The sequence below is a fragment of the Balaenoptera acutorostrata genome, chromosome 6, assembly GCF_949987535.1.
Source record: "Balaenoptera acutorostrata chromosome 6, mBalAcu1.1, whole genome shotgun sequence".
In the NCBI taxonomy this organism is placed as follows: Eukaryota; Metazoa; Chordata; class Mammalia; order Artiodactyla; family Balaenopteridae; genus Balaenoptera; species Balaenoptera acutorostrata.
In genome coordinates, this window is record NC_080069.1 from 102,852,617 (window position 1) to 102,880,371 (window position 27,755).

Here is a 27,755-nt window from a genome sequence, read left to right on the forward strand (position 1 = left end):
GTTGTATAATTATTTATCACCTTGTTTCTTAAAAAGATGATAGTCCAGGGGAAGAGTGAAGACCTTGTCTTACACATCTTGGTATCTAATGTACCTTCCACAGAGCCCCACTCAATGGCGATCTGAGAACTTGTCATGTTCCATTCCACTCCAAATCTTGCCATTACTCTGGGTATCTCATCTAATTTTCTAGCCTCTCAGTTTGTTGACCTCATCTTTCATGACTTTCTATTCCATTACAACTCAGCTGCCCACTTCCAAGGTCACACCCTGGACTCTGTAACCACTCAGAACTGTCTCCCTTTGGAAATAATCGATTGATACATTCTAATACTCTTTCCATTCTAATTACTCTTCCCATTCTTCCAAATTTATACATTCTAAGTACTCCCTCCCCATTCTTCCAAATTTCTCAATTGATCCCCCTACATCAGTTCTTTGAAGCCATCTATTTCCTTAAGCATGCTACTTTTTCCCAATGGATTACTTCCCTATCTTCCCCCTTTTCCCTATCTGGCTTAGGTTCCATAGTATATCGTTTCAACCTCTTTTTTTTTTTTTTTTTTTTTATGCAAGAACACAGTCTCTTCTTGAAGACTTTGAGGTCAGGTGTCCTTCAGAATTCAAAAATTTGCTGGTTTTAAGAACAGTTATAGAGGACATAATCTATGTTTGATGTAACAGCCCCATCAAAATTTGAGACAGCACTCCATAATGATACACATTAATCTCTAAAGTAAAACATATGAATATATACACTAAGTTTGAGAAATAAAGGTTATAAGTAGCCTCATATGTATTCATTCAGAGCAACTTTTGCCACTAAGAAAAAGTCATCAGTTTTCAGACCTTCTTAAATTTTATAGTTTCAGATAAGGAAGTAGAGACCTTTATCTTTTAATCTACTTGCTCCACTGCACTTCTGTAACAATTTCTTAGAATAACAACAGTCTTGGATGAATGCAATTGGTTCCCACTTCCACATCTACACCAAGGCTTCTGAGAAATGTTAGAGAAAAATCAACATATCTGGCAGATTGATTCTGCTATAAATTCATGATGTCTAGCCTCAACTGGGAATTTAATGCCACAAGAAATCTGATTTTCTCCCTAATTATTATTCTGTATCTTCTTCACAGTAACTAAACTTATTATTCTCTCTTGAGTCTCACCTTCCCTCTCTCCAGCAGCAGTTGCCAAAAGAGGAAACTTAGAAATCATCAGATTGGAACTCTTTTACCTTTAAAATTACCTATCCAAGAACCTATTTTTTTCTTCCCCTTCTGTTACAATGGAAAAAGTGTACCCTTTGCCATCCAAGTGTTCTGAATCCCATCCATTCCTACTATTTCCAGAACCTTGTTCTATAAATTGCTTCCTTTCTTCAGTTCCCTCCTCACTCCTTCTCCTCTCCTTTGAATCTTTCCTATCCATATTCGAGTAAGTTTAATCTCTACCAAAGACAGGAAGGAAGGAAGGAAAGAAGGGAGGGAGGGAGGGGGAGAAGGGGAGAGGGGGAGAGGGGGAGAGGGGGAGAGGGGGAGAGGGAGAGAGGGGGAGAGGGGGAGAGGAGGAGAGGGAGAGAGGGAGAGAGGGAGAGAGGGAGGGAGAAAGAAAGAAATCCCCATATAACTTCAAGTTTGGCTTCCAGCTCTGATGACTTTTCCCCTTCATAGCCAATTGCTCTCCAGTGTCTCACTGGACACACACAAATTTCTCAATTACCTATGGTACAGCTTCTCCCCCTTCCCCTCCATCAAATCCACTCTAGTCAATTCTTGAGTTTCACATAACTTCCCCAAATCACACCAATCTGGTAGCTGTTCCAATGGAAATTTTTCAGTCCTCACCTTACTAACCCCTCAAAGCATCAGATACATGACTGGGAGCCTCTTTTTTAGAAAATTCTCTTTCTTTAGCTATCATGACATCATACTATCCTGGCTCTTGATCTCTCTCTCTCCCTGGTTGGTGCTTCTCAGTCATTTCTGAAGCTCCCCATCCTCTGTGCAACATTACTGTTTCTACCCTATATTCTCATTCAACACACTTTCATTGAGTTTTCTAATATGTCCTCCAAGATTTCAATTATATATCTCAAATACTCCCATATCTACGTATTTGACCCCTGTTTCTTTCCTGAACTCTAAGCAAATACCAAATTGCCCACTGTTATCTCTGACAACCTCATAATTACTTCTGTCTCTGTGTTCAAAACCAAGCTCAAACTTATAACCTTCCCCAACTTGTTCCTCCCACAGTCACTATTTCAGAGGCTAGAGAACCACTATCTTTCTAGTGGCCTGAATGCTAAACGTGGGAATTCCTTTTCCCTCATCTTCATCATTTAATCAATAACCATACCCTGTACCTTCTCCTTCCTAAGTATCTGTTCAACCTTTTTACTATTCCATCCTCATGGCCACCAGCATTACTACTACACTGGCTTCCTAGGTGTTCTTTCTACCTAGCACCAATCTCTTCTCTAGTGATCTTTCTGCAAGACAAAGTTCCCCAAACTGTTCCTCTACTAAAAACGCTTCAATGGCTAACAAGTGCACTTAAGCTAAAAATCCATACTCTTCAACCACCTTATCAGACCTCTCCAGCCTCAACTCAAGCTATTAATGACTTTAAACTCTCTGCTTCAGCTCTATTTAGTGTACTGTGCTCTCTCTCACCTCTGGTTCTCAGCATCGCTGAGAACAGAGGTTTTCTGCATCAGCACCCAGAGGGTTTGTAAAACACAGCTTGATGACCACATCTATCTGATTTAGTAGATCTGAGGTGGGGCCCCACGTGATGCTGATACTCCTGGGCTAAGGACCACACTTTGAATACCACTGGCCTAGAACAATCTTCCCCCCATTTTCACCTTATACTCATTCTTCATGTACCAGTTGAAATATTATTATTTCTAGTCATTCTCCCCAGATCTTCCCATGTCTGGGCAAGGTGCCTCCTACCACAGTTCCCTGCATTACTCCTATAACACTTACCACACTGTATAATAATTACTTCATTATCTATTGACACCTCCCCATACTAGGCTGTCAGCATTATGACGGCAGAGATTCTAGCTTTCTTGCTCACTGTTGTATAGCATCCAACTATTAGATTAGATGCTAAATATATACTGATTGCTTTAATAAATTAAAGATAATTCAAAAAATGTTTACACTTCACAAGTTTCCTTTCTGCAAAGGATATTAAAAAGAATCGTAAATATTATATAAATGCAAAATTCTGTTCTTTCCTTTAGCCCCTGTAACCATTTACTTTCTCGGGACAAAGGAATTTCTTAATCAAACAAGAAGCATGTAGTATTTCACAGCATTCCAACTTCTAAACGCCAACTGCCAACAAAGTCAAGCAGTGATATGAAAAGCTTCTTTGCTTTTCCCACATAGAAAAACCATATAATTAAGAATGACAAAAGATGGGGCTTCCCTGGTGGCGCAGTGGTTGAGAATCTGCCTGCCAATGCAGGGGACACGGGTTCGAGCCCTGGTCTGGGAAGATCCCACATGCCGTGGAGCAGCTGGGCCCATGAGCCACAATTACTGAGCCTGCGCGTCTGGAGCCTGTGCTCCGCAACAAGAGAGGCCGCGATAGTGAGAGGCCCGCGCACCACGATGAAGAGTGGCCCCCGCTTGCCACAACTAGAGAGAGCCCTCACATAGAAAGAAAGACCCAACACAGCCATAAAATAAAATAAATAAATAAATAATTTAAAAAAAAAAGAATGACAAAATAAAGTATAAATTGGCTTTTTAAGCCACAATATGCTAAGATGAATAAAACTGACAAATTTTCTCTGAAGGTATCCAATGTTTACTCAGCAAATGGCATGTGACCTGGTTCTATTCTATCTCTTATCTCTCAAAAATTGAGTAGTGATACCATAAAAACCATACCATATTTAATGACATAACTTACATGATTTTTTGAACCTCAGTTTTACCATCTGTTAAATGAGGAAATTGGACTAAATTATACATAAGGTCTATTTCAGATTTAAAATTCTATACTAAGAATATTGTGGGTAAGAACTCTATATTTAATCAAATTGCCAGCTAAATATTAAAGCAGTAGAAAATATACCAGGAATTAAAAATAGTAAGGGTAGAATATACCTGAGAAAAAAATCAGGAATTTCAGCTAGATTTAGTACAAGAGGACTGAATTGAAAGAATTAAAACTTTTCTCCTATTATCTGCAAAAAGCAGCAGATCTGGAGAATAAATGAAGGACACCCTGACAGCATCTTCAATGGTAGTCAGAAGGGTAGTGTGAAAGTGCTTCTTTACTTTTTCAGGACCTGATGGATTTAGGCAGAAACCCACATCGAGCTCTGAGAGAATGCAATTCAACTGTGCTTGGATTATAAGACATTAAGGTAGTCATGGTTATAATGATATGGCAAACAGAAAAAATTAGCAAACACAATGGGGAGAAAGCAATCTCAGAGGAGGAGATGGCCATCCTAAAGAATAACAGAAAATACCTCCCTTTGAAGCAGATTTATTAAAAAAGAAAAAAGGGGGGGGGAATGGAAAAGATTATATACTAGGATATTTCTGATTTGTATTCTCAAAATGCTTTGTTAGGGTACAAGCACTGAAAATAGAGCAAGCCATTATGAAGACAAAAAAAAATTTTTTTTCTTCAGAAAAAACTACGTAGAGACTATATTAGCTTCCCATTGCTACTGTAACAGATTGCCACAAATTTAGTAGCTTAAAAAGACAAATTTATTACCTTATAGTCTTGGAGGTCAGAAGTCCAAAGTGGGGCTCACTAGGCTAAATCAAGGTGTTGGCAGGACTGTGTTCCTTTCCAGAGGCTCTAGAAGAGAATTTTTCTGCCTTTTTCCACTTGCAGAGACGGCTCACAGTCTTTGTCTCCTGGCCCCATTCCAGCTTCAAAGCCAGCAATGGCCAGCCAAGTCTTTCTCACACTGACATCATTCTAACACTGACTCTTCTTCCTCCATCTCCCACATTTAGGGACCCTTGTGATTACCTTCCCAGATAACCTAGGATAATCTCCCCATCACAAAATCCTGAACTTCATCACACCTGAAAAGCCCCTTTTGCCATGTAAATTAGCCTATTCAGTGGTTCCAGGATTAAGTATGCAATGGACATCATTAGAACTTCATCACTGTGCCCACCAAAGAGATGAAAAACCATTTCTCAATTAAAAACAATAATTCAGGCAATGAAATGAAGTATAAAAATTCCAGAAAACTGAAATGGCAAATAGAAAACAAACTTAGGAAGTTTACTCAGTGCTCAGAGAAGACGGTCAGAGATAAGAATAAAAGGAAAAAAGGCACGTATAGGAAAAAAATTCCAAACATAACTAGCTTTCCAAGTAAGACTAGGACAAAGCTTAAGTAACACAGCTTGAAGCATAAGAAAAGTTATTGCTTAAAGAGAAAGACCTCAGATTACTGGTTTAAGTTTACATAAATTACAAAAGAGTTGATTAAAATCAACTAAAATTCAGATACAGCTAGGTTAGATTTTGGAATCTCAAGGTTAACATTCGAAACTCTAAAAATATAAAAAAAAAAACAAACAAAAAGCAAACAAATCAAATATTAAGAGAGAGAAAATATGGTATTGCTAAGCTTCTGCTGTAGAATTCCAAAAGATAGAACACAACCAATCAAAATCTTCATTATTTCAATTATACTTCAATTTGGAAAAAATCTCCATTATATGGAGAAAATGTTTAAGATCCATAAATTCCACAGCCAACTATACTGATGTTCTCACAGGGGATAATAAAGAACAGTCCCAGAGATGTGGGAGCTCAGAAAGATCATCATCTACATTTCCTTCCTAAAGAAAATACAAATGCAAGTAAGCCATGAAAAAAGTAAAAATAAAAACCACAATAGAATAAAAAGACTGTCAGCAAGCATCAAAAATACACAAAACAAAATTGAGTCTAAGTAATTGCTCTCCAAATGGTTATAAAACAAAGCAAATATCAAAAATAACTCTTGAGGGTATACTTATTATAAAGACAATAAATTAATAATAATCTGGAATAACTGTATCAATAAGAACTTAAAAATGGGGGAAGAGAAGTATGGAAATATCTGTTCATTTTCTCTTATTACTCAGGTATGAATCAAAACATACTATTTGAATTGTAACAATAATTTTCAAAAATAAGTTTAAATATAATCGATTCAAAAGCCACCAAATTGAGTAGTTAATATACTAAAAGTAAGATGATTACTTTTCATATTACTGGAGAAAATAGAGTAAAAAAACAATGTATAGAATGACAATTCTGTGAAATTTATATAGGTAAGACTATAAATGGTTTTCTTTTCTTCTTTAGAAAAGAAGTATCTGTTGCAAGAAATTTAGGGGGAAACAAGAATATAATCAGACAAAACTCAAATACTTTTTTAAAGTTCATTATTCCAAAATGCCAATAACTATAATTAGAAATTTCTCTGTAATAAGTTACAGAATTCCGCCCTGCTCAAGAAACAAAGACATAAACAAAATAGAATGATTCCAAAAATACATTGTCCTCAAAGCTAAAAAGAGAAGTCCACATTCATGCCCTTTGCACATCCACCAATTACATTTCAGGATGATGGGGTGGAGGGAGGAGGCCTCGTTGGCTGCTCTACAGAACAGATGCTCCAAATCTCAAAAATTTACCTCACCCTATCGTGTCATCTCAAAAGAAGTCATAACAACTCTGCCAAGCCTGAACTCTAAAGAGACAAAGAGGGTGTTCATCTTCGCTATGCACTTCATTTCTTCATTGGCACAGTCACAAACATTTCTGGAATGCCAGGTATGGGCATGGCACTGCACTATGCTATGCCTTCCAGGGGTACCAACATGAAACACCTGGGCGCCTGGTGTGGGGTCACTCACGGTCCATCCACTGTGGTTTTTTTTTTTTTTTTTTAAATAATATAGTCTTTTTTTTTTTTTAATTTATTTATTGGCCGTATTGGGTCTTGGTTTCTGTGCAAGGGCTTTCTCTAGTTGCGGCAAGTGGGGGCCACTCTTCATCGCAGTGCGCGGGCCTCTCACTATCGCGGCCTCTCTTGTTGCGGAGCACAGGCTCCAGACGCACAGGCTCAGTAGTTGTGGCTCACGGGCCCAGTTGCTCCGCGGCATGTGGGATCTTCCCAGACCAGGGCTCGAATCCATGTCCCCTGCATTGGCAGGCAGATTCCCAACCACTGTGCCACCAGGGAAGCCCCCAGTGTGGCTTTTAATCTCCTGAAAGACAACTACATCTTCATTAGCCAAGTGGAGAAGGGAGCACTTAGCACAAGCTCACGAACTGGTAACTAAACCTTTATGATTTAGTAAGCATTTAGATAAGAATGTAAATATGTACTCTACTGACATCCTAAAGGGAGATTTTAATTTATACTGAATAAAGGACCAGTAATAAGATCTAAATCAAGCCAATTTGGTTTCCCACTTCTGTTAAAGTACAACAATGGAGTGGGTGAGGACTTCTTCCTGATTCTGATACTCACCAGCTAATTTGGTCTTTGGTAAGTCTCATAACTGCTCTAAGTGTCAATTTCTCATTTGTAAAATAAGATATCTCTAAGGGCTCTTCAATTCTAGTTCTTAAATCTAAAATAATCAGACCTTCCACACATTTCCTCCCTCTTCCCCCCACCAAAAAAAGATTGAAAAGAGAGGGCACAGAATTTAATTAAATGCAATTAAGTCTCTATTAACAAGAAAAATAGTTCTCACTTTTTAGAGTCTCAAATTAGAAACAATAAAAAGAAAAAAAAGGAATGATCTACCACTATAATCAGAAAATAGGACACAAAACAATGCTGATGCAAACTAAAAATGTTCTAAAGTTAGAAAGTTATCCTCAAAGTAGCTGAAGAATGTGCAACTACTAGATTTTTCAAACTTTATCTGAAAAAGTACATAAAATGCTACTTCTTATACATAACAATGTACATGAATATGATGTACACACATGTAAAAAAGAAAACTATGGAAAACAAAGTGTAAATCAATAAAAATACGTCATATCTGTTATGGCCCCTTGTAACAGGCTGAGTGAGTGACATCATATCAGTTGAATTTCCAGAGAGAATTTTGAGTCTGGGCCCAAGAGGAAGAAATGGAAAACAAACAAACAAACAAACAAGCCTAAAGACACTAAGACATGCTGGAGAAAAATATAGTGTTTTAGATGCACTGCTGAGCTAAAAGGGAACAGCAAACTGAGGTGATAGGCTGCCCTGGCAGCAGACTGTCAAGATCATGGAGACAGGGCATTAAATATTACTGAGAAAAAGAAAATCAGCCCTTGGCCTTGACTGAGGAAGTGACTTAGAACTGAGACCCAATAGTTAAGCCAGGAGTCTTGAAGATCTCCTTATCAGTAAAAGAGTGGAACAGAAAAAATAATCTACCCAGGTGCACTGGGGAAAACAAGGAAGTTTGTCTTAGCTTAGGCTCCAGGTTGGGAAATAAATAAATTAAAAGACTCCCTTCAGAAATCAAGACCCCTCCCTTCCCAATCAAGATGGGATTTGAAGTTATTAGACCTTCTGCCAAGTCTGAGAATGAAGTTAGACCTTTGCCAAATCTGAGAACCCACAGGAGGAGAAATTAACACAAACCACAGTCCTTAGCCTGTGACATCTCCACCCCCCTCCCATCCACGTGCTGGCACTAGCAAGCATCAAACCTCTCCAGAGGGCCAGACCTCAATACAGCCACACAGGATTCTCTCGAATCAGCCCCACTGATGATGAATTCATCATCCCAAAGACTAAAAACACACAGGAAGGATACCATGTATGAGAATCGGCAGAACAGTACACAGTAGGATAGGACCCAAGAATATCAGACTAAAGACAAGACTGAACCAATTGAGGTTTTGCATTCTCCCTTCTCCACTTCAACTGGTTCCAGTTACATTTCCATTTCTATTCTTTAATGCTTATTTTTAATACTTTAACGTGCATACTTGACTTGAAGTCTAAAGGTAATCCTCTTCCCTTGATGAGCTTTCACTCCAACACCTCTGGCTCCCATGTTACTGTGGTTCAGCATTTTACTTCCATTTGTTTTGAAACCTACCTAAAATTACCTCATATTACTGTTTTGATTTTCCATTCTCAGTTTATTTGGTTATATTTGTATGAAGCCAGCACACCCACGGTACAAGGACAAAAAGGAGATTAAGAGTGAAATAAATTACTGGCCAGTATTATTTAAGAACATAAATGAAGAGTTCCTAAATATAGTTTCTATATCTGTATATCTAGATCTAGATCTATATAGGGAAAGAGAAAGAGGTGTGACTAAATAGAGCTTATTCCAGAATGCAAAGATGATTTAACATTTAAAAATCTGGTAATAGAATTCACCACACAAACAAATTCAAGGAAAGAAGAAAGGCCAATGATCATCTCACTAGAAATGGAAATATGCGTTTGGTAAATTTAAATATCCTTTCATGATAATTTGGCAATCTAGGGTTAGAAGGAAACTTCCTTAACTTGGTAAAAGGTTTATGTATGGCAATTGTCATATTTGATGGAAATATTCCCTTTTAAGGCAGAAACAAAACAAAGGTGATTCAATCACCAGTTGCTTTTAGCATGTATTGGTGATTATAGCCAAAACAATAAGAAAAAAAAAAAAGGAAAGAATTGGAAAAGAAAAACTTATTGTTTTTCACAAATGATTAATCAGTTACATATAAAATGCAAGATAATATATAAACAAACTGTACTAACAGAGTTTAGTAAATTTGCTGGATTAACTATCAAGCCACATGAATCAACTGTGTTCCTGCAGAAACATCAGAAAAAAAATTTTTAATTATTATTTCAAGGACAACCCATTTACAATAACAAAAGGTCTAATGTATCTAGGAATAAGTCTAAATATTCAAAAGCTTACAGCAAAACCTAAATAACTGAAAAGATAATATTTCATGGGCAGAAAAAGGTGTTAAGATGTCAATTTTCCCAAAATTAATATACAAATTAAATGCAATAAAATGAAAATCCCAAAAGGGTTTTTCACGAAGCTTGACAGGCTCCCTGAACACTGCTACAGAAGTACAGAAGAACCAGAGTATCCAAGATAACTTGGAAAACAAAGAACTAGATGCCCTATGGAAAAGCATATGTTATTTTAAAGTGATAATAGTAAGACATGATATTGGCACAGAAAAACATGAACAGCCAATGGAATAGAATAAAGAACTAGAAACACACATTTCCATGGTAACTCGATACAAGAGACATGGCTTTACCCACCAATGGGGAAAACAGTGTAACTGTTCACCTATATGAAAAAAAAATAAAACAAATTGACTGTCTATGTCATATCATATCATACCCAGAAATCAATTTCAGGTGATATAAAGACATATGTAAAAAGCAAATAAAGAATATATTTATAATTTGTGAATAGAAGGATTTTTCTAAACAAGACCAAAACATTGACAAAATTCAAAATTCAAGACTTCTGTGCAGCAAAAAACTTCCTAATCAGTGAAAAGAAAAGCTGAAGAATAGTAAAAAGTTTGGCAATGCACATAAAAAAGGCTTAGTTTACAAATCAAAATAGAAAAACCAAACGATCCAATAGCAAAATAGGCAAAGATGGGGACAGGCAATTCATAGAAGAGGAAAACTAAATGGCCAGTCGTCACATGAACAGATAATTACCCTTCCAGGGAATCAGAGAAAGTTAAATACAAACTGCCGTCAGACCCAATTAATCATTCCATCAGGTGGGCAAAATTTAACAAGTCTGAAAATATCAAGAGTTGGCGAAGACTGTCATACAGTTATGGTGGGAATAAAATTTCAGTACAACTGCTTTGCAAAACAGTTTGGCAAAAACCACTTAAATTGGACATGTTCATACACATGATTGAGAGATTCTAACCCCAGAAAAACTCACACATGTGCATAAGGAGACATATATAAGAATTTTCATTGCCACTCTTTTATAATATCAAAATATTAGAAGCAACGTAAATATCTGTCAACTGGAGAATGGATAAACTGCAAAATAACCAGAAGGGTATGCTATAAAGCAGTCAAAATGAACAAAGTAGAGCTTTACGTATGCTAATGACTAAAGCAATTTGCAAAGTATACATGCAGTGCACCATTCTTAGAAATGTAAAAAACTTACAAAAATACACTATATATTGTTTAAACATTTTCTTCACATATGTATATATCCACAAACACATGTGGGGAGATGATAAATAACAATATTTATGGTCTGAGTCAAGACGGAGGTTAATAGAATTGGGAAGGAGTACAAGGGGCTCAACTTTATCTATAATGGTTCTTTGTTTTATTTATTAAAGCCTAAGATATTTTCTTATTGAGGTATAATTGACATATAGCATTAGTTTCAGGTGTACAACATAATGATTCGATATTTGTATATATTGTGAGATGATCACCATAATAAGCCTCGTTAACAAGCATCACCATACATGGTTACAAAATTTTTCTCGTGATAAGAACTTTTAAGACCTACTCTCAGCAACTGTCAATAATGCAATATATGTATTATTAACTATAGTCACCACGCTGCACATTCCATCGCCAGGACTTTTTTTTTTTTTTAATTTATTTATTTATGGCTCTGTTGGGTCTTCGTTTCTGTGCGAGGGCTTTCTCCAGTTGCGGAGAGCGGGGGCCACTCTTCATCGCGGTGCGCGGGTCTCTCACTGTCGCGGCCTCTCTTGTTGCGGAGCACAGGCTCCAGACGCGCAGGCTCAGTAGTTGTGGCTCACGGGCCCAGTTGCTCTGCAGCATGTGGGATCTTCCCAGACCAGGGCTCGAACCCGTGTCCCCTGCATTGGCAGGCAGATTCTCAACCACTGCGTCACCAGGGAAGCCCTCCAGGACTTTTTTATTTTACAACTGGAGGTCTGTACCTTTTGACCATCTTCACCCAAAAGATTCTGAAGCCATTACATCAAAATGTTAACATTTTAAAAGCTGGGTAATAGACATCCTATCGTATTATAACGCTCTCTACACTTTTCTGTATGCTTGACATATTTTTTTTAACATCTTTATTGGAGTATAATTGCTTTACAATGGTGTGTTAGTTTCTGCTGTATAACAAAGTGAATCAGCTATACATATACCTATATCCCGACATATTTTTAAAATAACAAAGAGCTTATTCAGTCGGAGTCAAAGCAAATGGGTTCTGTTGTCAATAAAGCAGGGAGGTGAAGGAAGCAGAGGGGAAGGAAAGTAGTGAGCGCTATAGCTAGGCTCCACCAGGCCCAAAGAATGATTAACGGATAAAAACTGAAATACGTCATCATGCTTCACTTAACATTCCTATTTCCTGGGAGACAGCAAAGGGTTTGGGAGATAACATTACAGATTAGAGTTTATTAGCTTATTATTAAGCTTATTATTAGCTTAGAGCTTAGACCCCAGAATTGGTGAGATCTGGGTTCAGATTCCAGTTGTTTTGTTTACTAATATGACTTCAATAAATTACTTAACACTCTCCTCTTAGGAGTTAGTCTCCTCATCTGTAAAATAGAGAGAAAAACACCACCTTTTAAGGACTGAGTTATTATTCAGTTTCTGTAACATCCATTTCTCCTGAAACTTTTAAATCAAGTAACCCAGAGGGTTTAAACCTTCATAAACCAAACACCACCTCTAAAACGCAGCCTTCTTGAACTCACAGGTCAAAACAAGATAATTAAATAATTCATCCGATGAAGAAAATTATTTTCTCTTGGCCCTTTTTATTTCCATAGGCTAAGAACAGAATATCTTTCTTCATTATCTTGTTTCAAATCCATTTTTTTTTTACAATAATACGTGTGGATTGGTGTCTAGGCTCTATTGCTTCCAGTGGTTTATCTATCCCTATACAAATACCACACTGACTTATTTATTATAATGTTATAATAAATTCTGATATCTGGAAGATCACTTTTTCCCACCTAGGTCATCTTCTTCAAGATGATATTAGCTAGTTTTGATCTTTTGTATTTTGATATGAATGTTAGAATCAGCTCGTGAGGTCTCAAGACAATTTTTTGGAATTTTTATTGTGACTGCATTCGACCTACAGATGCATTTAAAGAGAACTGACATGAAATCAATGAATCTTACAATCCATTGACATGGTATCTCTCTGTTTAAGTCTTCTTTAATGTATATTAATAAGGTTTTATAAATAATCTCAGAGTTCTTATACCAATTTTATTATTAGAGTTACTCTTAAATACTTGATACTTTTAAGGCATTTGTATACAGGATTTTTGGGTAGTTTTCTCATTTAACAGTTTTTTAAATTGAGATATAACCGACATAGATCATTGTATTAGTTTTAGGTGTTCAATTTTTTATTATTTATTTTATTTTTACTCATGGTAAAAAGTATTTAATAAGTGCCACATCGGTACAGAAAAACACACAGCCTATATAGCTCATCCTTTAAAACTAGAACAGCCAAGTGAAAAGTCAGCAGAGATTCTTATTTTTACTTTAAAAATAAAAATAAAAACAAACAAAATAACAACTAAGGTACACATTGGGAATTGAACTACTACAGTTTTTCTTTCTAGAGATGTGACGTCCATGTTTTGTCAGTAATGTTCTAACAAACATTGTACTAAAGCAGTGTACTAAATCCAAGCAGACAGATGACCAGTAAAGCTGTTTGCTACCTCCTACTGAGCTAGACCAGTGGAACACTATCTTGGTAGGATTACTTTGACAGTAAGAAGTAAGTGCAGAGCCCCTACCCCAACAGAAAACCTAAGGAGCTGTTTTACACAGAAAGGGTTTTTTATAAATTTATTTATTTATTTATTTTTGGCTGTGTTGGGTCTTCGTTTCTGTGCGAGGGCTTTCTCCAGTTGCGGAGAGCGGGGGCCACTCTTCATCGCGGTGCGCGGGCCTCTCACTGCCGCGGCCTCTCCCATTGCGGAGCACAGGCTCCAGACGCGCAGGCTCAGTAGTTGTGGCTCACGGGCCCAGCCGCTCTGCAGCATGTGGGATCTTCCCAGACCAGGGCTCGAACCCATGTGCCTGGCATTGGCAGGCAGATTCTCAACCACTGCGCCACTAGGGAAGCCCCCAGAAAGGGTTTTAAGCAAACCTGCACAAACACTAACATACCCTAAGAAAGGAAACCTTTCAGACTACTTCCAGCATACATTCATTGGTGCCCAGTAAAATAGGAACACCAACGTAGCAAGCATGTTTGCTTTCATAGCACTAACAGCTAAAAAGCACACAGCATATAATACTTTGATCTTGAAGTGGGGAATCATGGAAGTTCCAAGATTATATCCACTAGGTTAGCCTGAGTATTCATCTATAAAAATATTTTTTAAAAAACACGTAAACGAGAGTTATAGAAACAATGGGACTACATCAGGACCAGTAGAAGACAGTGATACAAGGACTGTACATGTAAGACTAGGAATTGATTTTCACATGTACCTTTTAGGTAAAGGAAATCTAAGTTGATTCATACAGCCAAGACTAGCTGTGACAGTAGGATTTTCAGAAATCTTAAGATGGGCAGCTAGCTTGAGTTAACCCCTAGATAAATACTCCCAGTCAAAAACCCCACTGAGGCTGCAGGACTGAAACTCTGACCCATATAAAAAGCTGTGAGTGCACAAAAAGCCTGGTGGGACATGCAATGCCTGCTGGCCCAAGAGAGTTGGTGATAGGGTTCTTCCAGCATGGGCACACCAACATGTATGCCGAGGAAGTGCCCCCCAGGTGGAATGCTGGTCTTGGGCTTCATGCAGGAGCCAGACTCAGAAGCTCCTGCGAGAGGTGTCTACTCAGGGAGGAGTACTAGGGTTACCGAAGACAAGAACGCGTCCAGGAAGTCAGGTAATTTTCTTCTGATCCATCAGTACTTAACACTAGTGAAGAGCTGCAGAACAGAGTCAGTCTTTCCAAGACGTATTCTTCTGACATCATTAGCCAAAGCCTCTCCCAGTCTATTGGCCTGGTGATGTCTAGAAAGATCCCATTACCTGCAGGTGGGACCTAGTGCCGCAGATTGTTCTGGGAAGGTGGCATAGAAGATGATTTGCACAATGAAATCACCACTAAACCGCTGCTTAAGTCCAGTCCCCAGCCTTCTCTTTCTGCTCGGTAGTCCGGAAACATTTCTTTAAAAGCTGGAAAATCCGTAAACGTGAGAAGCACGTCGAAAATGTCACCGGCCACTTCATCTTTATGGTGCTGTAAAGTTGTAGTGAAAGCCCCCATGTTAAATCCAGGAATCCGCTCCAACAGCTGTTCTTCTATATACTTTTCTACCAAAGAAATATATTCGTTAAAAGTAGGTGTGTAGGTGAGCTTTCTCTCTTCTGCGTCTTCAAACTCCTGGTAGTACTTGCCCATGCAATTCTTCTGTAATAGCTGGAAGTCACCATCCATGATAATGTCCTCTTAATATCCAACTACAGCATCAAATTCTGCATCAGAGGCGAAGAGACGGGCAGCGGGAAGCTCTCTTCCTCTAGGGCGTCCATTGCCGCCGCCGCCGCCGCATCCACCGCGCTCGGGGGGAGCGGGCCGCCGGCCTTCTACCCCGCCCGCGGCCCGGGCGCATCCTCCGCTCTACGCCGCAGAGCCCCAACCGGCAGAGCCCCAACCGGCATCGGGAAGGCCTCGCCGCCGAGGCCGCGGACGGCTCACGGCCCAGCCGGGTAGCGCCTGAGCACGACGCCCCAGCCTCAGGCTCCGCGGCTGCGGCCACGCGCCGGCCGGGCCGCTAAGCCCTGCCAGGCCTCACTAAACTCGCCGCTGCCGCCGCGGGGTCCCAGGCGTCCGTTACCGCGCCCCGCTTCTCAATTTTTAAAAAACAGATTTGTATATCTATTCTTTAAGTTCTTGTTGTATTCTACTGCCCATACTTACTGTATTCTCTTATTCTTACAAACAGCTTCTCGATGCTTTTTCCGTGACTAGCTTAGAGGAAAGCCATAAGATGTGCAACTGAGAAGAGGCAGTTTTTAATATTTTAAATACTTAATGCAATTTTTAAATATTTTTCAGAAAAAAATCATGCAGAAAAGTTCTCATAAGAATAAATGTGTATTCCGGCTACATCATTTGAGTTACACATCTTGGCATAACAGGACTACAATCTCGCAGATTCCCTGTCATTCGCCACCTTGTTCTTTCTACCTTGTCTTTCTCCGCTGATACAGAGTTGAATTCCCAGCTGCAGGCTGTGTTGCTCTGCTTTTCCAAGCTGGTCTTGAATAAGACAGTGAGCTGGCCAGCAGCTGAGTCTCTCCATCTGGACTTGTCACATCTATGCCTGACCATAACCTCTGAGTCCTGAGTTCCCACTGGGCATCCATATACAAACCAGCATGTCAGAGGTAAGCCCAGAGCACAGGCCATAGGGCTGGGCTTCTTCCTGGGCCCTTTGTTTTTGCCAGGTTTTTGCCAGGTGATTTCAGTAACTTGATCAACCACAGTTAAGGTAATGCTAAACAGAGTTCTAGAATATGCAAAGCCCTTGGAGTTGGGGCCCAAACCTGAATCCAGATGAATGACTTTTTTCTCCCAGGCTTGAACTAAGGCTTCAAACCTCCCTATGCTAGCTGGTGGAAGTTCATCTCAGTGCAAATACTTTTAAATCGGGCAGCTATCTTGTTCACCAACAACCATACCCTATCCCTCTTCCTACAGGACAGGCGCTCTTGCTCTCAAAGGTTGTCTGAATCTTTGAAAGTTGCTTAATACCTAACCTTGCCTTTCAGGAATTCACCCCTTTCATGGCCCTTTCAGAAACATTTCATCAGATGTTAAGGAGCAGATAACAACCCACTATCACTCCTCTCCCAGCCTGAGCCTGCCCAGGATGATCATTTACGAAATGGAATAAGTCTAACTTACAGGCAGTTCTTTAAGGGATGCTATGTGATTACCAAATGGTAGTATCATCACGCAGCAAATGAAGGTGGAATTTTTAAATGACAGTCTTATTACAGCAAGGTACAGTTCTCAAAAGACAAAGATCCCCTGGACCCTCTGATTACCATCTCCTCAGCTGGTAAAAAACAGCAGGGCATTTTCCCACCTTAGCATTTATTCATGGAATAGCTGCAACTGAAGTTCAAAGACAAATAACTGGAGAAGCTAGGAGTGTAAAAAGGAAAATAGGCCAAGAGCACCATCATGGGCAGTAAGAGGGAGGAAGCCACATCACTTTGAAGGATAAAGAATTGGCTCCATTAATCATTAAAGACTAAACCAATTAGAAAGAAAAAGAAACAAACATGAAAGGTCTCATTTGTGGTTTACCCTAGGTATCCCAGTAAAATTTTGTCTTATGAATAGAAAACTCCAAATGTGCCCTTGGATTCTGAAATGAGATATCCTCTCAAACTTTATCTGTGTTTATAAACACAAAAGGGGGCAGAGATGAATTCAAATTGCAATATGAGAACAAATTTAACTTCTAATAGAAACATGGTTCAAGATGGAGTAAGTCAGAAATCTCAGTGTTTATCTCCACACGCATTTATTCCTGGCAATACACTGGAGTTTTCCTTAGAGTGTTTATCCAACTTGGCTTTCCTCTGATGGACCTTCTGGCATACTACACACAAGCGTGTCATACACACAGGCCATATGTAGAGGTAAACCACTCACTCACTCCCTACAAAAAACTATGGGGAATAATTATGGGGAAAAAGGAAGGAACTAACATATGTCAGGGATCTATTAAGAGGCTAATACTGTACAAAGCACCTAGCAGATATTTTGCTATTTAAATCTGTGAGCACAGTGTATATTATTTGAATTCTAGACATTAAGAAAAAAAAAATTAGCTGAAGAGAGATCTATATTGAAAGGGATTTAAACCTATATTTGAACCAAAATTCACCTGGATCTAAGCCCACGCATTCTCTTTTCTCTGGGTAGGTGAAGCCAGCCACACTATGTCTTCATTATGTGGCACTGGAAACATACTTCATACTACAAGTAATTGCTCACACTTTAGTCCAAAAGAAAGTTACTACCAAGATAGCCATGATCCCTTACTTCAGGGACTGATAATTTAACACATGCAACAATTCCATTTTTAAACCTTAAAAAGTCATTGAATAGTTTCAGGCAGAAGAGTAAACTGATCTAATCAGTGTTTTTAAAAGATAACACTTTACATACCAACTGCAAAAACACTTTTGAGAAAAGCAATTGGGAAATTCTGAATATGGACGAGCAGAAAATGATATTAAAATGTTGTTTTTAATTTTGCTATGTGTAAGAACGGGACTGTGGTTATATAAGTGAATTCTTTCTTAGAGATGCATATTGATGTATGAGGACTGAGATAAAATAACAGGATGCCAAGGATTTGCTTTAAAATATGGGAGAAGGTGAAGCAAGTTTGGCCAAATGTTAGTAACTGTTGAATCTCAGTGATGGCTATGTTGGGATTCATTATATTATTCTTTTGACTTCTGTGAATGTTTGAAAACTGCATAATACAAAGTTCTAAAAAAAAAACAAAACAGAAGTCCTTCAATCTCAAAAAACACAACCCACTGAACATGGAATTCAACTGCTTCAATCTAAATGTATCCACTCTCTAATATCAGAAATAAAACCTCTAAATACCTATTAGTAATGATGTTCAAAAACACCTGTCTTCCAGCAGACACCAAGTAGAGACCTACTTGTTAGTTATACCAGAGAACTGGGTAAGAACTAGGGGAACAAATCTGTTGATGAAGTTGAAGACATTGAGCATCTACCCAAATTCACATCTTTTTTTTTTTTAAATAAATTTATTTATTTATTTTTGGCTGTGTTGGGTCTTTGTTTCTGTGCGAGGGCTTTCTCTAGTTGCGGCGAGTGGGGGCTACTCTTCATGGCGGTGCGCGGGCTTCTCATTGTCGTGGCCTCTCTTGTTGTGGAGCACAGGCTCTACACGCGCAGGCTCAGTAGTTGTGGCTCATGGGCTTAGGTGCTCCGCGGCATGTGGGATCTTCCCAGACCAGGGCTCGAACCCGTGTCCTCGGCATTGGCAGGCAGATTCTTAACCACTGCGCCACCAGGGAAGCCCCAAATTCACATCTTTAATGAAAGCTACGGGACATCACTTGAAGGGATCAAAATATCTTCGTTTCCTTGGCTTGAAACGAAGACAGCCACTTAGCAAATGAGACAGAATGAAATACCATGTAAAATACTGATGGCAAAGATTCCTTCCTTACTGGAATCACAGGTGTGAGATCCGAACGCCTTTGAAGTTCTTAAACACCTCTTCTGATCTCTAATACCAGTCGGTTTGAGAGAGCCCAAACCACCCATTCATGGATTGAACTATTGACCCCTCCATTCAAAAAGAAAATAAAACTTTTAATCCATACTCCACCCACAGTAACTGGATGAACCACCGTTCAAGTCCTGCTAAACAGCATTGTTCTAGAAACAGAAAATGGTCATTGGTTACCTATTCTACCTCCATCCCCTCCCATCCCCGCAGGGTAAGAGCACATTAGTTTAACCAAAGCACGAGCATGTTCCTGTCTGCAAACATCTCCGGAGCCTCCTTTGGGTGCTCTTTATCCGGACTAGCGGAACTATAAAGCAGCTCCAAACACAGCCTTCCTGCTGCAGCTAAGCCCAGTCTCGCCTCAGTATTCATCTAGCTTCAGAACAAGGTGCTGTCTCTCCCAGCGTGAGCAAACAAAAATCCATCTTACAGTCTAGGCAGGAGTCAAGCAGGGAATACAAACTTGGCCCACTTCAAAGCACCAGGCGTATCTTTCACTGACTAAACAGCAATTCCAGCAAGAGTGACAATGAACCTTTCTTCCCTATTATTGTTGGAAACAATCACCAGCTATTTTGTTCATATTAATTAGTTTATATCTAGTAATAGGCAGCCTTGATGAGAAAAATGCTCTTTGTTACCAAATGAATAGAGTACCAAACAAAACCAAAAGCTTTTTTTTTTTAATTGTTGTTTTTGTCTTAGGAAAGGACTGTCAGGCCTTTCACACTTGAATGTGGGTTTATCTTTGCACAGGTCCCTGAATTCACTCTAAAAGAATGCAAGTTCATGTGCCAGACAATACCGGGTGAAGCTGATTGAGTGAACAGCTTATTACGCCTTGCCTACGGAGATGCTGTATTTAAATTACCTTTACCTTCTCTGAACCTGGGGAAAACTTGATAATAGGAGAGACTACATGAATACAGGCTTGGGGGCAAGGGCAAATCAGCCTCGGATTAAAATCTGACTGCACAAATTACATGTGAAGAGCTGACATATAATCAAGATGCTCATCATGGGCGAGAGGATCCTGGGAACCAAGTGACCCAATGATCTGCATCTCTCCGGAAGGGTAAGCTGCCTCTCTCTGGGACCTAACACCCCAGCTTACAGCCGACTCCTTCCAAGAGGGCTTGAGTTCCCCCAACTATCAGAAGCTACTACTGTTCCCAACACATGGTGAGAATCATGGGACTCATTTCCCTGGTTGAGATTCATTAATTAATTGGTTCAACGCAATTGTTAATAGTCAAGGTTTGAACCCAGGTCTAAGACACACGAGCTACGCAGGCTTGTTTGAGGTTAATGTTAAATACCTTCATTTGGCTTCCGAGACCCTGCAAAACCTTCTCCAACTTTGTAATCTAACACATCTACCTTTTCTATAACCTTAAGTATGCCGATAAGTATTTAACAATGGGTGCTCAGGAATGAGGGCCTGTGTTTGCCAATTTCTGTGGTGTAAATACTCCATCCTGGCTGATTTCAGGCTACAAGCATGAAGTCAACTGGCTCACGAAATTCCTTTGAAAGTTGAACAATCAGATCTTGTGAGCTGGCAGAGCTGGCTCTAGACATCACTGCTCACAAACTCATACCCCAGTCTACTGCAGCCACCCCTGAACTCACATCCAAATGCTGTGAGCTCTCACCTTGGGACACCTGACATTCACACGGGCTGTTTCCTCTCCCTCACCAGAATAACTCATCCTCATTCACAAGCTCCCAACCTGGCAGTCTTCCTTCGAGAAGCCTTCCCTGATTCTACACGTCTTTTCTGGTGTTCCACTTTACCCGCAGAGCACCCATACTTCCTGTATCATAGCATTTGTGACACAGCATTCTAATTTTTTGTTTGCTTATCTGTGTGTTTCCCACTACATTTATAAACTCTGACAGGGCAAAAGCCTTCTTTATCTTATTTAACTCTTGCATCCCCAGGCCTGCCACAGTGCTTGCTGAACAATACTGAGATGTATTGAGCAATGTGTCAGATACTGTTCTAAGTTCTACACACATGATCTCATTTCAACCCTAAAACCACCCTATGAAGTTGGCTTTTTCATGATGATGCTCATTTTGCAGATGAGGAAACCAAGGCACTGAGAGAGTGAATACCTTTTCTCCTCTCGCCCAACAGGCTCAGTTACGAAATACTGGAGCCAGGATTTGAACCTAAGCAATGTGACTGAAGAGCCTTGTGTATCCTTCTGGACCAGTGTTTCTTAACTTTTTTTTTTTCTATTGGTGACACTCAAGGAGGAAATTTTAATTAAGTTCAAATTCTCCCTAAGGAGAAATTAAGTACTAAGGAATAGGATTTCATCAGGCAAGGTTAAGCTCTGGAGGGATTTTTCATCTCCCAAGATCCAATTTTTGCCCTCTTGGGGACAATCTCTTTCCCGTTGACAATGTGTGTTACAGATTTTTCACTATACGCATTTACATAATGTACCATATGTTTATCCCTAAAAACATATGGTCTTGTTTCATAGTTTTAATGATATCTTCCTGTAAGTTTCATTCTGCATCTTGCTTTCTTTTCACTCCACTAGATATCTTGAGGAGACAGAGCTGTGCTGAGATAGACAGCTATCCATCATTTAACTGCAGTATTAAAATCATATCAACATGACCGACTATATTAAGTCCTTCTACTATTGAATATTAGAAAGTTTTGTACTTCTTGGCCTTCAATGAATGCGTCAGTGAATATCTTCCTGCACATCTTCTTGGACTCACGTGTTTCTAACATAGGTACCAAGATGGGAACAGAGCATATGCAAAGGTCTATAATTTTAACAGATACTGTCAAATTACTTTCCAGAGTGACTGGACCAATTTACTTTCCCACAGAGACTTTACAAGAGTATATATTCCCCCAAGTGGTTATACTAAATATGACCTCTTTCTACCTAGGGCGGTGCTAAACATTTTCATTAAATGAGTCATTTAAAAATATTTACATTACTCACCGGCTGATAGTAGCTTGTGTAAGAGGGGAGATGTGTAGATAAGATGATGCTGTTGGAAATGCTGACAAAAGAGAGCAGTGAGACTGGGATGCTGGAATGCCCTGTCCAGAAAACCTGTCCTAGGGCCTAACTCACTCCACAAAAGGCTAAGAATAGTCATTGCGAGGGAACAGCTGCAGTGGACTTTGAAATGGTGACCTCAGGTAACAGGCAGTAAATCTTTTTACCCATTTACCATGTCTCTCTCTCAGGCACCAAGAACACTACTGAGGGGAATGGAAACCAAACACCCAAAGTAAATGAGGTGTTGAAAAGGCAATGATCCATTTACCAGAAACAGAAATACACATGATGGTGATAACACTAAACATCCTGGAAAATGATACTACAAACTTTATAATGTTAAGGAACAGCAATGACTTTCCATATGATAAAATTCCAAGGTCTTCCAGAGAAGAAGAAAAGCATTTATAGTAAATCAAGTAGAAATGCCCCTTTCTCCTTTCTCCCTCTCCTTCTTCCTTTCCCTCCGTCCCCTTCTTTACACACACACACACACACACACACACACGCTCTCTCTCTATATATGTATAACTGAATCACTTTGCTGTACACCTGAAACTAACATAACACTGTAAATCAACTGTACTTCAATAAAAAAAAAAAAAATTTTTAAAAAAACACAAAAAAACCCCACCCAGTATAAAAATACATAGATCTGTTTCTTCAGATCTCCATTTCCTTAAGAAGGCTCCCATATCATATAAAACTTGTATTCAATTAAAAAAAGAGAAATATATACAAAATTTAGTAGCCTGCAAAATGATACAAAGAAAAGAAAGTATGGAACAATATTTTGTATCATAATGATTCAAATTTCAATCAATACGGCTTTTTCTCAAAGGTGTATTTTTTTCTTCAACCTTGGCCTAAAAGTGATTCTCATGAATGCGATCAGAGATCACAGTCCAAAAGGAAGAGAAGAAGATAAAGGAAGAGCAAGTGGGAAACCACACTTGTTGAGCACTACGTGCTTTGCATAGCTTCTCTCCTTTAATCCCCATAACCATGCTGTGAAAGATGATTACATGAGAAGAAATGGAAGCTGTGGGAGGTTAGCCTGACTAAGGCACCTTATCCAGCAATTGAGATGTGAGCACAGGCCTAATGACTCCAAAGTCTGTTTCCCCACTATACCACGCTGCCTGCTGAAACTGAAAGAGTCCGGTTAATACTTGAATAGATCAGATTGTAAAACAGTGAGAACAATGTTCCTGCCATGTGACTGTTCTTCACTGGACAGAAAAAGTAACTCATATTACTGTGGTTCAGAAGCTTCTGGAATTGCATTTTCTTCTCAAAGTTACTAGAACAGGTCAAGACAAAATAATCATCATTATAAGAGGAGGACATCAAGACGACATTCAGAAAACTTGTTGTAAGATTAGATCTGTTCTGGACTTCCCTGGTGGCACAGTGGTTAAGAATCCACCTGCCAATGCAGGGGACATGGGTTCCATCCCTGGTCTGGGAAGATCCCACATGCCATGGAGCAACTAAGTCCCGTGCACCACAACTCTAGAGCCCACGAGCCACAACTACTGAGCCCACGTGCCGCAACTACTGAGCCTGCATGCTGCAACTACTGAAGCCCACACGTCTAGAGCATGTGCTCCGCAACAAGAGAAGCCACCGCAATGAGAAGCCCGCACACTGCAAGGAAGACTAGCCCCCGCTCGCCGCAACTAGAGAACGCCCACGCACAGCAATGAAGACCCAACACAGCCAAAAAAAAAAAAAGATTAGATCTGTTCCGAAATAAACCCTAAAAAAGCCAACAGCAGGATTTACTACTGACTGTCTTGATTTGATGCCTACGGTAACGGCCAGACACCCTAGGCACTGAAAACCATAAGCACCTCCCTCACAAAAATACTCTTCAAAAAAATCCCCACCAAACGATACTTCAAAGGAGACACATGATCTCCAAAGTGAAACACACTTTCTGAAACTCAATTGAAATACTCAACAAAACTGTGATTAGCCCAGACCTATGCAGGTTTGAATCACACACCTGGGGCTGTGAGATGACAGGGGTGGACGTAGAGGCGGCAGCCATGGCAGCTCTGGAGTTGTGGGCGGTGACCAGGCCCCGGCACTAAGGCACCCCACACGGCAGTCAGGTTCTCGTGGTTGCTGATCAGATCACGGTCATGCTAGGAGCAGCTGTGTACCTGGAAAAGGACAGGAAAACCCACCGTCAGCCTCGGAGGACTAGCATATGCGAGTGAAGTACCTTTGGCCACGGGAAGTGAAAAATCCCCTGTACCAAATGCCAACTACCAGCTTAATGAAAAGAGGAACCCGGGAGGGAGCATCTAACATCTCATGGGAGGACTTCTGTACCATTCATCCAAATCAGTTGATGTATTTTCATAAGTCTGAATGCAACTTGGTATGACAGCTAGATGTCTTGGGCAGGTGATTTCAAGTTGTGAAGACAGGGAGAGCGGGCAGAGGGAAGAGCCACCCCTGTCATTAAATAACAAAGGAATTGAGAGACTCACAATTAAGAGCTGACAGTTTATAGACAAAGGGCAAAAAGAATAATAGTATCAAGTGTCTTAGAGACACCCAGTTCAACCCTGCCCATTAGCAGATGAAAAACCCTGCGGGTTGGAGAAGAGAGATGACTGGAACCTTACTCTTCATTAATGGCAGAACCAGCCCTAGAGCAGCGAGCAAGTCCCAGTCCCAGATGAGACATAAGTGAATGTGTTCCATGTTTACATTTCTTTAGGGAACTTGTTACCACTTTCAGGATTAAAGAAAGGGAAGATGCCCCAGAGTTATAGACGTGAGTCGGTCACAAGAAAAAGTAAAGTACTTGGGTTGGGGGAGGGCGGGAGCTTTGTAAATCAGACTTCCACGTGTATGAGGAAGAGTACATTTCTCAATGCCTCTCGACATCCTTAGAGAGAGGATGCTAGACCTATGTGATAATTTCCACATTGCAATTTAGTCCAGAAGGGGACATTTTTCCAGTTTAAGAATTTAAGAAAATACATTCATTTTAAGAAAATTTTTCACTTTTAGGTTGTTTTCATACCATCTTACAATATTCTTTCTTTTATTCAAAAGATATTTATGGGGCTTCCCTGGTGGCGCAGTGGTTGAGAGTCTGCCTGCCAATGCAGGGGACATGGGTTCGAGCCCTAGTCTGGGAGGATCCCACATGCCGCGGAACAACTGGGCCCGTGAGCCACAATTGCTGAGCCTGCGCGTCTGGAGCCTGTGCTCCGCAGCAAGAGAGGCCGCGATAGTGAGAGGCCCGCGCACTGCGATGAAGAGTGGCCCCCACTTGCCGCAACTGGGGAAGACCCTCGCACAGAAATGAAGACCCAACACAGCCATAAATAAAATAAATAAATAAAAATAAAAAAATAAACAGGAGCTGTTGTTTAAAAAAAAAAAAAGATATTTATGGAGCATCTACAGTGAACTAAGGGCATAATGAATAAAATTGAGCCTGCCCCTGCCTGCAGGGAGCTTTTGTCTGTAAATATACTTTCTGGTTTCAGCAGCATGCAAGATAACACTGGAATACTTTCAAACTATTACCAAAGGATACTCTTCATAATAGTAAAAGTTATGAACCAGGATCACAAGATCCAAGTCTTGAGCAGTTAAGTAATGGCAGAGTTGGATATTTAACCCAAGTCTTTGCCAAATCCTCTGGCACTATTTTCCATTAGCTGGATTATGCTGAGCAAGTCACATAACCTCAGAAGAACTGTTTCCTAAGGAACAATCAAGGTTTGGCAGCAACTTACATTCTGATTTTTGAACCTTACATTCTGAGTTTTATCCTGTCTGCGTGTATTATCCTTCATGCTGTAGTTTTAATCACTTTAGGTTTTAGCTGTTTAGAACCGTGGCACCTTCTTATTTTCTTCCTCTACCTTTCTGTTAGAGCGACTGTTTTTATTAATAGATAAGAAGTAAAGCTGTCAAGCCACATTTTGGTCTAACATTCCACACAAAATTCCACAGCTGCCCTAAGACAACAGTGATGTTCTCCTCAGTCCCAGTTTTAGCGGGAAAAATACCTGCTGCTTATCACACTGTGATTTGAAGTAACAGCCCAGGAGAAAGGCACACATGCACAGGGTGTATTTCCTCTTCCATGAGGGGTGCTAGAGAGCCGAGCCTACCCTGGGAAAACTACGGGCCCCACGGCGCACTCTCTGGTACTGAACTGATTTCTGGCACCGTTTTGTGCCACCCCTACTTTTGTATTTTTCCTTTTTCCTTCTCACGTATTGACAGTTCACATCTTCTTGCTCTATTATATGTGGAGTGGACAGATGGATATATAAATATATTATATAATATATAAATATATAAACGATGATAACCAAAAAGCAAAACAAGCAGGCAAGCGAGATTCTATGCTAAAAGACTCACGCTCTGTGTGCTGGCCCAATATCACTTCTGCCGAGCTAAATCATTAAGCGATAAAACCATAGAATATTTTCAATAATCAGAGTACACAGAGTTGCCCAAAAGGTGAATGCTGGGCACCCAGCCTGCCGTCGGGAAAGGGATATCGAAACGGATGTGACAAATATGCCATATGGCATCACCGCTGACAGCCAAAGGGGGCGGGGCAGGAGACTGGGATTTAATGAACACCTACTAGATGCCGAGCACTGGCACAATCATTTCACATACAGTTTAAGGCAGATATTGTCAACTCATTTCATAGATGAGAAGCTCAATGCATTGTTCCCAGTCATGTGGTCAGGAAATGATGGAGCAGAGACCTGAACCAGGACCCACCCCAGGGCCTTTCCATAGATGAACCCTCCAAGTGTACAAAAATTAACAGTGAGAAAGTGCTTGGAGTTTTTTTTTTTTTTTAATATTTATTTATTTATTTATTTATTTATTTATGGCTGTGTTGGGTCTTCGTTTCTGTGCGAGGGCTTTCTCTAGTTGCGGCGAGCGGGGGCCACTCTTCATCGCGGTGCGCGGGCCTCCCACTATCGCGGCCTCTCTTGTTGCGGAGCACAGGCTCCAGACGCGCAGGCTCAGTAGTTGTGGCTCACGGGCCCAGTTGCTCCGCGGCATGTGGGATCCTCCCAGACCAGGGCTCGAACCTGTGTCCCCTGCATTGGCAGGCGGACTCTCAACCACTGCGCCACCAGGGAAGCCCACTTGGAGTTTTTTGAAGCAAAAATTTCAGAAAGTCCTTCAGGAAGCAGGATGCAAGTCAGACGTTCTGCAGAGTAACTCTTTCCCCAAACCCTGAAACAGAGTACCCTGGGCTGCTCTCATCCATATAAAACTTTCATGATGTGCCCCTAGTTTTGATTTATGTGACACATGCCTGAGCTACATAGTAGATACTACAGATTGTTAGTTTCATATTTTGAAGAAG

The 27,755-nt window shown here is 40.1% G+C and overlaps 1 protein-coding gene and 1 pseudogene across 6 annotated transcripts in view; both read right to left on the bottom strand.

Moving 5' to 3' along the window:
- LPAR1 (lysophosphatidic acid receptor 1) overlaps positions 1-27,755 on the bottom strand; it is a 159,277-nt gene that overhangs the window by 66,775 nt on the left and 64,747 nt on the right. For all 6 annotated transcript variants that reach the window (XM_057548950.1, XM_007178218.2, XM_057548951.1 and 3 more), the window contains exon 2: positions 24,387-24,546. In XM_057548950.1, coding sequence (XP_057404933.1) covers positions 24,387-24,431 — 45 coding nt within the window. In that variant the 5' untranslated portion in view covers positions 24,432-24,546. The remainder of the gene's footprint in view (positions 1-24,386; positions 24,547-27,755) is intronic.
- On the bottom strand, positions 15,074-15,564 carry LOC103015017 (ADP-ribosylation factor-like protein 2-binding protein; annotated as a pseudogene).